Source organism: Rhincodon typus, chromosome 31 (assembly GCF_021869965.1).
Source record: "Rhincodon typus isolate 14 chromosome 31, sRhiTyp1.1, whole genome shotgun sequence".
In the NCBI taxonomy this organism is placed as follows: domain Eukaryota; kingdom Metazoa; phylum Chordata; class Chondrichthyes; order Orectolobiformes; family Rhincodontidae; genus Rhincodon; species Rhincodon typus.
In genome coordinates, this window is record NC_063362.1 from 21,766,273 (window position 1) to 21,780,653 (window position 14,381).

General features: G+C 38.1%; 1 protein-coding gene across 1 annotated transcript in view; it reads left to right on the top strand.

Annotated features, from left to right (window-relative positions):
• Positions 1-13,685: 13,685 nt before the first annotated feature.
• The window catches only part of zbtb17 (zinc finger and BTB domain containing 17), a 16,812-nt gene continuing 16,116 nt past the window's right edge, over positions 13,686-14,381 (top strand). Inside the window, exon 1 of the mRNA XM_048614891.1 lies at positions 13,686-13,724. Coding sequence (XP_048470848.1) covers positions 13,686-13,724 — 39 coding nt within the window. The remainder of the gene's footprint in view (positions 13,725-14,381) is intronic.

A 14,381-nucleotide genomic window follows, 5' to 3' on the forward strand; every position in this document is an offset into this window, starting at 1 on the left:
ATCCCATCTGCCTACCCTTGGTTCGTATTCCTGTATTCCCTGCCTGTTCATGTCCATCTAAATGTCTTACTTCTTTTACATAAAATGCATCCACCCATCCACTAACCTTTTACCCTATTTGTCTTCCTGAAATATTTTAAAGTCCTTGCTATACGCCAAACTCCATACTTCTGTCATCTGCCAATTTCAATGTCATGTTCCAAACCTCTCCAATCTGAACAACACTCCTATTATCCCCAGCTCTGGTTCCCGTCCATCAGTAAATTTTCTTGTTACCTTAGGTTTATTTAATTTTTATCTGAGTTACGGATTTAAAGGATTTGCTTACAACTGACAGTAACTGTTTTTTCTGCCACCACCCTTTTCTCAAACATGCTTTTTTGGTTGTTCTGTGCTCCTCAGCGTGATTTGCTTATTGAAGGAAAGTGATTATTCTTACAACTGTTAGGTCCTGATTCTTAGTTTTATTGCAGCAGTTTTCTCTGATTAATGTTCTTTGAATAATGAGCAGAGTTCAGTATTGAAATTGTTGCTATGTAAAAAGTGCTTCTAGCAGTGATTTTTGGCTGGTTAATTGTTAGCTAAATCTTTAGGAAGAACTGTGAACTCCAAGTCTGAATTTATCCCCCTTGTTTTAAAGCATGTCTGAATCAGAACTGCTGAGTTAGTGAATATATCGCATGTGCACACATGGCATCAACAGGTACTGAAAAGTCTCATTGATTTTCTGGGATCTGGGTGTACTTGGCAGTATAGTAGTGATGTTACTGGACACATCATCCAGAGGTACAGGCTAAAGCACTGGGGATATGAATTCCTATTCCATCATAGCAGCTGGTGGGATTTAAATTTGGTTAATAAATTTGGAATTATAAAGCTAGTCTTAGTAATAGTGACCGTGGCAACTGTCATTAATTGTTGGAAAAGTCCAGTTAACTGATTTCCTTCGGGAAAGGAAATGTGGTACCCTTACCCAGTTTGGCTGACATGTGACTCCATCATGCCTTCTGATATGGCCTAGCTAGCCACATTCCATGAAAGAATAAGAGAAAGATGAAGGTCACAGCTGTTTTAAGATTTCTTAAAAGCTAGTTGAAGGACATATTTTGATACTTTTTCAAGATGCATGGTGGTTCAGCAAGACTTAGCACAATATCTGTTTGTTAACTAAGGCTGTCTATCTATCTAACTGTCTATCAGTTGCAGTTCAAATTCTGGGTCTGCCACTGAGCTATGGGAAGTTATTTCACAGCAAACGTACTGCAGGATCTGACACCTTTTTATGCCATCCTCCCAGAATCTGGATCACCAGAACAATATTAATGCAGTTTAAGTGTGAATCCTGTGAGAAACCTATTAGTGCAGTCTGTCCGAAGTATTCATCCTTACGAATCTTTCTCTCAAATGCCAGGATTATAACTTATTTATTGTATATTTATGCACTTTGCTGTGATATTGGAGCTATGGAAAAATAAGGATGAAGAAGAACCATCAGTAAACACTCCTTGTGGAATGGGTTGGCTGCCCTTACTGCATTCTGTTTGTGGATCTGACAGTCAATTTGCATACAGCAGAGACCCCAACCTCAGCTACATGAAACACCAATTCATCTGTTTTCATTGAATTAGAATGGGACAAATGTTGGTTGGAATATCTATAGAGAATCCCCTTTACAGTAGTGCTGTGGAAGCCTTTCTGCGTCTATCCCACACAACGCTAGACTTCAATTTAATGTCTCATGTACCAGTTGGTATCTTAATCAGCATGTTGTTTCTTGATTATTTTAACAAGCAATTTGCAGGAGTAGAAGAAAGTCATCAAAACCAAATGAGTAAAGAAGGGAGATGGGAAGATTATTGCTGGTCTGATTGAAACCTCAAATCGACATTTCCACCTATCCATGAATAACCTTTCACTTCCTTACATGACAAAAATCTATCTACTTGTGCTTTAAATCATAGAATTATAGAATCCCTACAGTGTGAAAACAGGCTCTTCAGCCCAACAAGTCCACAGTGACCCTCAGAGCATCCCACCCAGGCCCATCCCCCTATAACTCACCTAATCTACATGTCCCTGAACACTATGGGCAGTTTAGCATAGCCAATCCACCTAGCCTACACATCTTTGGATTGTTGGAGGAAACCGGAGCACTCAGAGGAAAGCCATGCAGACACAGGGAGAACGTGCAAACTCCACAGACAGTCGCCCGAGGGTGGAATTGAACCCGGGTCCCTGGCGCTGTGAGGCATCAGTGCTAACCACTGAGTCACCGTGCCTCCCTGAAAAAAATTAAGGACTCTGCTACTATCATCTTCTCAGGAAGACCGTTTTAAAAAATCGCAAAATTTGTGAGAAGGGGAAAAAAACCTGCCGTATCGCTGTTTTATGTGGACACCCTTGGTTTTTAAAATAGTGACAAACATCCTCTCCACTTCTACCCTGTTAAGGTTCCTTAGGATCCTATATGTTTCAATCAAGTTGTTTATAACTCTTCTACATTCCAATAGATACAAGCCTAACCTGTCTAACCATTTCTTATAAGCCAATCTGCCCATTCCAATGATGATAACATTCTATTAGCATCCCTAGTTCCTTCTGTACTTGCATACAAACCTATTATAAATCATGCAAGAGGACGCCCAGTTCCCTTTGCTTCTTGGAGCTGTGCAGTATCTTGCCATTTAGGTAATTTTTTTTATTCTTCCTGCCAAAATGCACAATTTTACATTTTCCCAAATTATAGATCTTTGCCCAATCGTGTGACCTAACTATACATTTATGTAGCCTCCTTCAAAACTAACTAACTTTCCTCTATATATTTGTGTCATAGCAATTTTGGTAGCCATGCCTTCCATTATTTCCTCCCCCATCATCTATATAAATTTTAACAATTGAGGTCCCAGCATTGATCCCTATGGCACCTCCTTAATTTCCTCTTTCCAACCTAATAAGATTCATTTATGTCTACTCTGTTTTCTGTTAGTTAATCAATCTTCTGTCCATGCTAACATACTGTCCATTACAACATGAGCTTTTGTTTTATGCAGTAACTTTTCTATGGTTCCTTAGATGCCTTCTGGAACTTTAAGTATAGTACATCCACCGGTTCCCTTTCATTCACAGCAATTGCTATCTCCTCCAAAAGAACTGCAACAGATCGGTCAAACATGATTTCATAAAACTATGTTTATTCTTCCTGATTATCTTGAACTTATCTAAGTGCCCTGCTATAACTAGTTTAACAATAGCTTCTAATATTTTCCTTATGATAGGTGTTAAGCTTACTCGCCCATAGTTTCCTGCTTTCTCCCTCCCTCCCTCTTTGAATAAAAACGTTACGTTTGCTATTTGCCGATCTAACAGAGCTGTGACTAAATACGGGGAGTTTTGGAAAATTAAAACCAATGCATCACTTTCTTACTAGCTACTTGTTTTAAGACCAGAGGGTGTAGTCCATCAGGCTCGGGGCACTTGTCAGCCTGCAGTTTACTCATTGCCAGTTGTCTAGTGATTATGAAATTCACAAGTTCCTAATTTATCACTGCTTCTAGGATGGTACTTGTATCCTCTATAGTGAAGACTGATGGAAACTACCTGTTCCACTTATCTCCCATTTCTTATTTTCCATTATTAATTCTCCAGTAGCATCTTCCAAAGGATCAGCATTCACTTTGTTAATGCTTGTTCTCTAGAAAATTGAAGAAATGTGTTGCTGTATTTATTATTGAGTTGAACTTTATTCTGTAGCAAAATTTCTATTATAGCTACATCATGTATACTGGAAATATTTTGTAGCTGACCTTAGGTTCACTTTGCTGAAAACTAAATGTATTTCAGTAATAAACTTAGACTTTCACCCTTCCGTTCTGCACCTTTTTGATCAGGCAGATTGTCAGTTAACTGTCAAGTCATACAAGAAACATTAATCCTCAAATTATCATTCTTTGTATGTGCTTAAGAATTGGCTAGTGAAATTGTACTATAGCAAATTAAAATGTAATTATGTAGAATCTATGGTTTAAATTAGCATTCTTTGAAGTATGGGATTGAATGGATGTAATCTGGTTTTTATCTCTGAGCAAACTTGGTTTCTTGATGATAGAGTCTGGATCTTTTCACTGTGCACTGCCTCCACCCCAATGCCTTTGTTCAGTGAAATTTAAAAACAATTTATTTTTGCGATACATGTTTCTTTACTTGTAGAATAGGACACCACAGAGAAATTGCAAATTAGCTGCTTTCATAATTAAAACTTGTAATTTTGTATGAATTTAAAAATGTGTTTTACTAATGTCCTTTAGGGGAGGAAACTGCCATCCTTACCTGGTCTGGCCTACATGTGACTCCAGCCCCACAGCAACGTGGTTGACTTTTAAACTGCCCTCTGAGCAATTAGGGATGGGCAGTAAATGTCGGCCTAGCTACTGATGCCTTCCTTCTGTGCAAGAATAAACAAAAAAAAGTATTTAAAAACTCAACATTTCATAACAATTTGCAGAATTCATCTTTTAATAATATTGTACATCTCAGTTTTGGAATTTACCTACAGACTACATAAGGCACAGTTCTTGTGTGCTTTTGACAATATTTCCACATTTACAACTATATGATTCTGATTGGAATTAACAAAATGGCAAATACCAAGATAGCTAAGCGCATGGAGAGAGCTTGGTGATTATTAAACCCTGAAAAATCAAAGCTGATTATATCTTGTGTCTTTCATTTCATGAAGCTTTTATCATCTGAAAACCTTTTGACTTGACATTTTGATTGAATATGTTTTGGGAGAACCCCAGAGATTGCATGATGCAGATTGGTCAGCTCAGCATCATTTGGTTAGCTGTCTGCTCGCTGAACCAGCTCATGTGGCTGGCCGGTTAAAATGACTGATGAAACCACTTCTGAATTCAAAAACACAAATGTGGAAAGGACAGTTTGACATCTTAAGAATCTTTTGTCCCCTTTTTTTAGTACAATATATCTGCATTTGTACTCGTTGTATTATCTGTACTGCATAATAAAGATAACCCACCTGGCTTTTAAATTAGATATGCTTAAATGCCAGGAGATTTAGTTAAACATGGTAAACATTGTACATAAAAGCCCAAGTGGATCATTGTCGGAAGACTGTTGTGTCACATGAATTTTGTGCAAAATAAACCTGTTTGTTGCAGAGTGCACAAATAGCTTCAGTATAGTTTTATTTTCTCTCCATTTTGATCGACGTGCTGAGATTGTAATTTTAATTATCAGTTTTTATGTTTGTGAATGAAAATTTTAAAAAGCAAGAAACAAGGAGGTGACTGTGACCTACAGACAAAGGAAAGTGATTTGACTTCTGCAATTTGTGTGTGTGGGTGAAGAATTGTATCCTGGTGAAGTAGACTGAAATCCAGAATGCCGTAATGTTTTATATTTTTATTCTAAAGTTTAAGATGAAAAGGGAATTTCACTAATTAAGGAACATAATAGTAACATTATGTGACTGAATATTGTCTTATGGAGTTGTATTTGGCAAACTGTTCTATGTGCGTTGAAAAGCTTTCATCTGAATACAGCAAAAGCTAGAACTACTTATTTGGCTTCTCGGAGCTAGTTTGAACTGGAAATATCCAGTTTGACTTGGCAGCTGGCCATGTCACAGTGGTAATATGAGCTTTACTTCCTTCTTTGTTGGAGCCCTTGTGGTGCAGGGGAAAAGGATAGAGGGGAGGAGGCATGTGACTGGCAGGAGTCTGTGGTTAACCAAGGGGGAGGAGGGGTTATATTCTCAGTCAGTGCCTGTCAGTTTACTTGCAGATGTTACTGCCACCCCAGTATAGTAGAGCAGATGTGTAGGGGTGGTGGGGAGTTGCTGAGCGCTGTGGAAATGTCTTCAGAGATTAAATACTTTTTTAACAAGGGATTTTGAAGAGCTGTTCGTGCTGTAATTTAGAAAAATCTTGCATGTTATTTTAGAATTTGAAAATTTACCTTGGATTTTCATTACATTTAGCTAAAAAGCTTTTTTAAGTATGCCAATTTGGGCATTTACTGAGTATAATTTATACACTTTAAGATCAGAGTTGTGGCTTTTGGTAAATTATAAAATTTACCATGATATTCAGGTACATTTATGTTTAAATCTCTTAATTAAATTGTATTTTTGTTAGACAGTTTCCTTTGCTCCTTTCTTCCATAAATAATCACTTTTAACAATCACTAAGAGTCACTATTATAAAATTGTAATGGATTGTTTTTGTCTCCATATATGTTGCGTTTTCAAATCCTTACTGCACTTTTGCAAAATAAGCTACTCCGCTTTCATGGTTAAGCTGCTTATACCTGTAGAAATCCTTACAATGCAGTTTAATGCATCTTGCCTGTTCAGGCTCTCCTCCCTCCCACACATGCATGAGCATTGTGTTTTAGCGTAAAGTTAATTCAGTTGCCTAAAACGTGTTTTACAGAAGCCATTTGAAGCAATTGCACAATTTGCAGAGGGTCTCTACTAACATTATACTAAATTCCTTCCAGGATGATATTAACCCACATTCAACAATGTTGGAATAATTGTGTTATCAATTCTAAAACAAAGTCTATGATTTAACCCATTGTCAATATATATATACTTGGTTCATTAATTTGGAATGTGCCTATTTAAAATCGCCACTTTGAATGCTCAACTTAGCTACTGGGCTGTACAGTCTTGCCATTAAGTTTTGACATTGCTTTAGAAAGCAAGTTTTTCAATGGCCATTTTTCTGCAATTGAAACTTTGATGTTCAAGAAAAATATAACCAGCACTAGAAGGTATTGATTTTGCAATAACGTGATGAATTTATCCATTGGATAGTTCTTTGTGTCTCTAATGTCTTCAATTAAAATTTTACTATAAGGACTCGCTTCTTCCAAAGCTTAGACTTGAAGTTGATGTTTTGGCTTAGATCTGTGGAATAGTACAGTATTAATACAGTCTTGAATTTGAGCTCTGCATTCTTAATTTCCAGGATACATTGGTATTGTTGGTCATATGTACTGGTGGAATCTCTTTCCTATAGAGTTCTTTGCAGTTTCCACTCGTAGTTTTTTAAAATTATTTGAAAAATTGCTCACAAATCAATTCCAAAATCAGTGCTGAGATAAAATTTATAGCATTTCTTATAAAATGAGAAGAAATAGCTCAGAGACAGGATAGGAGTTGAAGGGAAAAAGTTAGTTACTCCTCAGTTGAATTAATTCAATATAAAAGAGTTTTGAAGCCAGCTAATTACTTCACCTGTATTTTCTTCAAAATTAGAAAGGTTAATATTAATGTTTCTGCTTGTGACAAAAGTTCTAATGCTAATGAGGCACGACAGGAGTGAGATGGAAATATCTAAATTAGTAGGCACATGTAAATGATTGCCTCATTCTAGTTTTTTTAAAAGCATATTGAGTTTTTAAAGCTAAGAAGACATGATTATAGGAAATAGATGGAGGTGAGTTGGAGGGTAAGTGAGGCTTCTGGCCTTTTGGCACACATTGTTGAAGGAAATAAATGCAGGACTAAGGGTGAGAGCAGGATGTTTAGAAGGGAGCCAATTAAGGATGTTGAGAGGGTTGATGGGAATGGATAGTGAGCAGAGTGGGGGAGAAAGGACACAAGGGAGCATGTTGTCATGGAGAAGCACAACTCGTTGGGAATGGGGATTGACAAGAGCCACAGTTTACCCTTAAGAAACATCCACCTCAAATGAATATTTGTGTCTCAACTCTTGCCCCCTCCTGCTCACACACGCTGTCCTTGTCTTTCCCTCGCTCCCCATTCCCCTCCTTGCTCGCTCTCCTTTCCTCTCTTTCTCGTGCAGTCTCTCTTCCCCTCTCTCTCACCCCACACAAATGAGAAAGTGAGAGGAGTTTGGTTGGGGGGGTGATCATGAATGATGGAGAAACAGCAGTTTTAGTGCAGAATGTACTTAAGTAAAGTACCATGTTTTCTGAATTAACATGGGCATCATCATGGCATGCGATTGCTTACACATTTCAGTCGTCACATATTTCTCATTTCAGTTACTCCCTTGTTAGCACATACAACACCTTTCTAACACCTTCAAGTGTACTTCATAAATAATCCTATTCAGTCAAGACAGTACAACAGATATGTAGATAATAAATACCAAAAGGTTATTGAGCTAAGTCTATAATTCCACCTCTTTCAAAAGATGGTGCCTGATCTCCAGATTTAAAAACAGCAAATAGTTAAAATAATGCAAATAATATCAAGTCAAAGTGCAATTTAAAAGTAAGAATATTTCTTAGACAGGGACTGAATAATCACTGGATGTCTTATTCCAATTTTGCCTCATCACCCAAAATCTATATCTTGGATCTTGAGTTTTTTAACTGAGAATGTGAAAGAGGCTTCTTGTGTGCACACTTGATATATCACACTGTCAAATCAAATTTCTGTTCGACATTGAGGAGAAGAAGAAAATAAACAAAGCAGTAATTTGTGATATGCAGAAAAGCCTGCAACAGTCAGTGCCAGAGCCACTACCTTGCCATCTTCCAGATGAAGCATCTGCTCACACAGGTGAAGGTAACAACTCCCACAAAGAAGAGTTTTAAAAGAATCTCTGATTACCAACCAATATTTACCCTGCAACCGAAACAGACTATATGATTTTGATGATTGACAAATTCTCTGCCCAAATTAGCTGCTGTTTCCCTAGTTAAAATAGTAATTATGTTTCAAGTATACTTAACTGAATTGCTTTGGATTAGCTTGAGATCATGAAGGATGTTGTATTAACAAATATACCATCCTCTTGACTGACCTTCCACAAAGCCATGGTTTTGATCCCAGGTCTGAATAACAGATAACCTTTGAATGAACCCATTCAGTGTTTGCTTATTTATTAATCTTTGTAGCCTTACAGGGACATACTTTAGCAGAAGAGTGATATATTGTATTTTATATGGTACAATATTTCTACCTTTGTGAGTAGCCCCCAATATCTCAAGACTTGCTGAGTACTTTTTATCATGCTTGTGTTTATGTCTGTCATGTATAGAGACTTATCTGACCAAAGTTTGATCCTAACTGCTTCAGATCCCAAAGCCTCTCCATTACCATAGTTGTCAACTTTCATTTCTAGATTATTGCCCATCTCTGTTCCAGCTTTAACTCACCTGCCGATACACTTGTCCACCTTTGTTACATTTAGGCTTGTCTGTTCCAGTGCTTGAGTACAGCTGTACATGTACAGTGGCTAATTATGTGAGACACTAAAGCTGATAACACGTACAGAATTTTGGAGATTGAAAAATGTTTGTGGTGTGTTTTTGATTTTGAAATATGTAAGATAGAAGACTTGCTGGGCCAACATTTCTCCTACTTTGCCCAGCTTTGTAGAATGTCAGTTGACTGGTTAGAGTTGTAACATCATAGCCAGAGCCTTTCCTATGATGGTTTATCTTCCTGTCTTACTCTGTCAACTCTTGAATCTACCCAGAATTATCCTTGGCGCTCCTCTGTCCTTATTTGTATGCCATTTGATGACATCGTCCAAAGCTTCGAAGGTCAGCATGTGCATAAAACTTGATTATGCCCAACTCTACACTTCAACCAACTTTATCTACCCTTCCACTACTACTGCTGTTATCAAACAGTCATTCATCCTGTCTTAGATGAGCCTTAACATCCTTGAAATTAAACACTGGGAAAACTCTGTAGTCATGCTACCAATGTCACTTTCTCCTCACCATTGTTTCATGATGATCTATGACTGCTTACAACATTTTGCTCTTGAGCTGAACTTTTGATGTTACCATCTTTGCCAGAAAGAAGTGCATCAACCCACTTTTCTATAATGCTGCTGAACCATTATTCCAATTACCTGTCAATTCTTGACTCCCAAACCCCAAAATTTCTCTTCTCCCCTCCACTCACAGACACTAAAAGAACTCTGCTCCTGAAAACAGCCATATCTCATCAGTTGCTTCCTTCTCCAGCACTGTAACTACTTTTTAAATCCTGTCACACCACATACCTTTACACTTCCCCTTCCTACTACCATTTTAACACATTTTGAGCTGCTATTTTTAATGGATGCTGAAAATGCAAAAGGAAAAACCTTCAACTAGTATTTGCAATTTTCGCTAAAATGTGGATGTAAAGTGCAATATGAATCTGATGTTAGCAGAAACACTTCTTGAAACATTCGGTTTCCTGGGTGGTTGATTCGGATCAGAGACTTGAAATATGGAAATCAAATCTTGTCTCTGAATCTTATTTAGCTAATTACATGATTCACTGCAGTATTTCAAATTGGGAGTAGACTAGGTACTAATGGAATATTAAGAAAATTTATTTAAAACCTATTAAGAACGTTAATTCATTTCCCATTCTAAAGAACACACCATTTTGTTGCTTGTTTCAGTAATTGACCAGATTTGTAGCTTGACTCTGAATAAATATTGCAGTATTTTTTCTTCACAGTATTTATATGGAGACTGAAATCCCTGCTCTGCCTGAACAGTAATAACACATCAAAAAACTTCTTCAGGACTACAACTTAATGTCAGACAAACAGTTGTAAATTTTAGTAGCAGCCGTAAAAATCACCTGGAGACAGGTAAAATGGATGTCATCAGCATACAACTGGAACCCAATTCCATAATTTTGGATGATGTCTCCAAAGCAGTCTTATAGGCAATGGACGGGAGGTCTTGTTATATGGTGGTGGTATTCCAACCTCTGGGCCAGAAGACACGGGTTTGAGTTGTAGCTGTTCCAGAGCTGTATCAAAATATCCTTGTACAGGTTAATTTAAAAATACCTGTAGATGAAGGAGGGACAAGGAGTGCAGCCTGGTTTACATTAGCAGAGATCATGCATAGGTGAGAGAAACTAATGAATAACGTGGTGTGCTATCAATAGTCTGAATGATACCAGTGGAAAACTGTGCCAGTAAGGTGACTGCTGAAGAGAGAGGTTAGAGGAAGACAGTAATAAATAGTGTCAAATATAAGAAGTCAAATACCATCTCTCGGGGTAGGAATTTTAGTCACCTATGAAGTAAAGAGATTCTGCAACAGAGATGTTTTGCATGCACTAGTCTGTAACAGTCTTTGCATTTAGAATATAAAGAAAAAGAGGAACTAAGAGGAGTGGGAAGGCATTTAGGAGTTCAGAAGTTATTTTTATTGTAATAATCTCGAATGTTGTGAATAGAAGGATATTTCTGCAAATTTACTGTTTGCTCTGGTTTGTTTTGTCGTTTGCTGCTTAAATTTTGGTGCTACTTAGTTTTCACTACAGAAGCTAATGTCTGTGAGAGAAAAACATAATCAGTTGTCTGGGTATCTCAGGATTAGTATTTTCTTGCTTATCTGTAGAGTGTATGGCAGTATTGGGAATACCAAGCTTTTGGTTGTTTATCCTACTACCACAGAGTCATACAACATAGTCCACGCCGATCATGTTCCCAAACTAACCTAATCCCGCTCACCTGCGTTTGGCCCCCTTCCCTCCAACCTTTCCTATGCATGGATTTATCCAAATGTCTTCTAAATGTCGTAACTAAACCTGCTTCTAGCACTTCATCTGGCAGTACATTTCACACACGTACCAGTCTGTGTTTTAAAAAAAAATGTTGCCCTTCATATCCTTTTTAAAACTTCCTTCTCTCACCTTAAAAATGTGCCCCCTAGTTTTGAACTCCCCCACCCTAGGAAAAAGACCCTTGCTATGCATCTTATCAACGCCCCTCATAATTTTATAAACCTCTGTTGTCACCCCTCAACTTCTACGCTCCAGTGAAGAAAGTCCTGACTTTCCAGCCTACTTTTATAACTAAAACTGTCCATTCTCAGCAACATCCCAGTAAATCTTTTCTGAACCTGCTCCAGTTTAATATCTTTCCTATGACAGGGCAACCAGTACTGCACGCAGTACTCTAGAAGAGGCCTGATCAATGTTCTGCACAACCTCAACATGATGTCTCAACTCCTATACTCAAAGGTCTGAGCAATGAAGGCAAGCATGTTAAACATCTTTTTAACTACCCTATCTACCTGTGGTGCAAATTTCAAAGAATTATGTACCTGGACCCCATCATAATCTGTGGTTTAATGTCAAATTATTAATTAACATTCTTGCGGAAATGCCTTTGTACATTTTGCTTTGTTAAAGGTGCTATATAAATGCACCACTTTGTTGTAAAATTGGTATTTCCAATGTACCTTGAACAGATTGGGTCACATTCACTTTCCTAGTAAAACGAATTGCACTGTTTTCTTATCTAGGTGTGCCATCTATCTCTGAAATCTGCATTTGGCTGGGTAGTAATTTCAGACCTTTCTTTAGGGACTCCTACAGTTACATGCGTTGGTGTAGTAAATCTGTTCTTAACATAGTTGAGGAATATTTATTTTGTTTGTAATGAGTCAGTGTTTTTATTCAAAAGTAGATATAATGACTGCCAAGAATTTTTTCAAATGAGCATAGTGTCAGAAATAATTTCAGACAATACCATCCTATTATTTCGCATATACATACAAAAGCAGCCAGTCAACCCAGTTGGCCTTCTGTTCCTTTCTCCCTCATGTTAACTGAGCATCCCCTTATGCGCACCTGTTCATAGTTTTCCACTGTGCTCAGGGTTGGTTATTTTTGGATATGTACTTGCTGTTGTTTGTGGGTGGATTCAATCACTGTATTGGTGGATGACTTATTCCATAATACAATTTGTGCTGAAGTATAAGGACGTAAAGACCTCTACCAGTTTCAACAATTTAAGAAAATCTTGTTTATCAACTTGATAATTTGCAATCAATTTCTAGGCTCTTATCATTCAGGTAAAATGTGTTCTCTAGGAGATCATAGATTGAAGTTTAAATGCCAAACTTTGCTGTAACAGCACATCTTGTGGCATGCACTAGTATTTCAGCTTCTTGCTGCATCATTCAAATTAATTGTAATTTGGAACTTCACTTACTTGAAGCGCAAGTATATAACAGTGCGGCAAGGGCAATGGGTGTCAGGGATGTTAACCAATAATGATGCCAAAATAACTAGTTAAGATTTAGGAATTGCAAGACAGTTGGAGAAACATCAGATGAAAACGGTAAATTAGTTTGGGTAATATAGCGTTAAACTGAGTGAAGAAAGATTGAATTACAAGAGGGACGAATGGAAAGGTTATATTTGAAAAAAAAACACGATTTTTACCTTATTTTGTCAAAGAATAAAAAGATACTTCTGCTATTAAATACATGCCCTAACTTTTTCATAGATTCCCTACAGTGTAGAAACAGGCCATTCGGCCCAACAAATCCGCAGAGCCCCTCCGAAGAGCGTCCCACCCAGACCCATTCCCCTACCCCGTGTTTAACCCACCTAACCTAAACATTCCTGGACACTATGGGTAATTTAGCATGGCCAATCTACCTACACTGCACATCCTTGGACTGTGGGAGGAAACTGGAGCACCCGGAGGAAACCTACGCAGACATGAGGAAAATGTGCAAACTCCGCACAGACAGTTGCCCGAGGGTGGAATTGAACCCGGGTCCCTGGCGCTGTGAGGCAGCAGTGCTAACCACTGAGCCACCATGCCTTTCTGCGACAGGTTTAATGGCCTACTAATGGACAAATCCAGCAAGTTCTTAAAAATTATAGGTAACTTGAGGAAACTTATACAGTTAATGATAGAACCATGGAGCGTGTTGCAGAGCAAAGAGACCTCGGAGTGTTGGTACGTAGTTCCTTGACAGTGGAGTCACAAGTAGATGGGGTGGTGAGGAAGGCATTTGGCAGTCTTGCCTTCATTGGTCAGATTGAGTGTAGGAATTGGGAGGTCATGGTGCGGCTGTATAAGATATTCGTGAGGCTACTTTTAGAATACGGTGTACAATTCTGGTCACCCTTCTGTAGGAAGGATGTTAAACTTGAGAGGGGGCAGAAAACATTTACAAGGATGTTGCCGGGACTAGAGGGTTTCAGTTATAGGAAGAGTCTGATAGGCTTGTGCTTTATTCCCTGGAGCATTGGAGTTTGAGGGGTGATCTTGTAGGGGTTTGTAAAATCATGAGGGGCATGGATGTTTGAATAGCCAAATAGTATGGAGGAGTCCAAAACTAGAGGGCATAGGTTTAAGATGAGGGGAAAAGATTTTAAAAAGGACCCGAGGTCACTTTCTCATGGAGACGGTAGTGCGTGTTTGGAACAAGCTGCCAGAGGAAGTAGTAGAGGCGGGTACAATTACAACATTTAAAGGCATCTGGATAGGTCTATGAATAGGAAGGGTTTAGAGGGTTATGGCCCAAATGCTGGAGTCCGTCTAGTATAGTGGACTGTTGCTTAATGAAACTATTCTGCAGGAACAGTCTATAAAAGACCTAAATCTGATTGA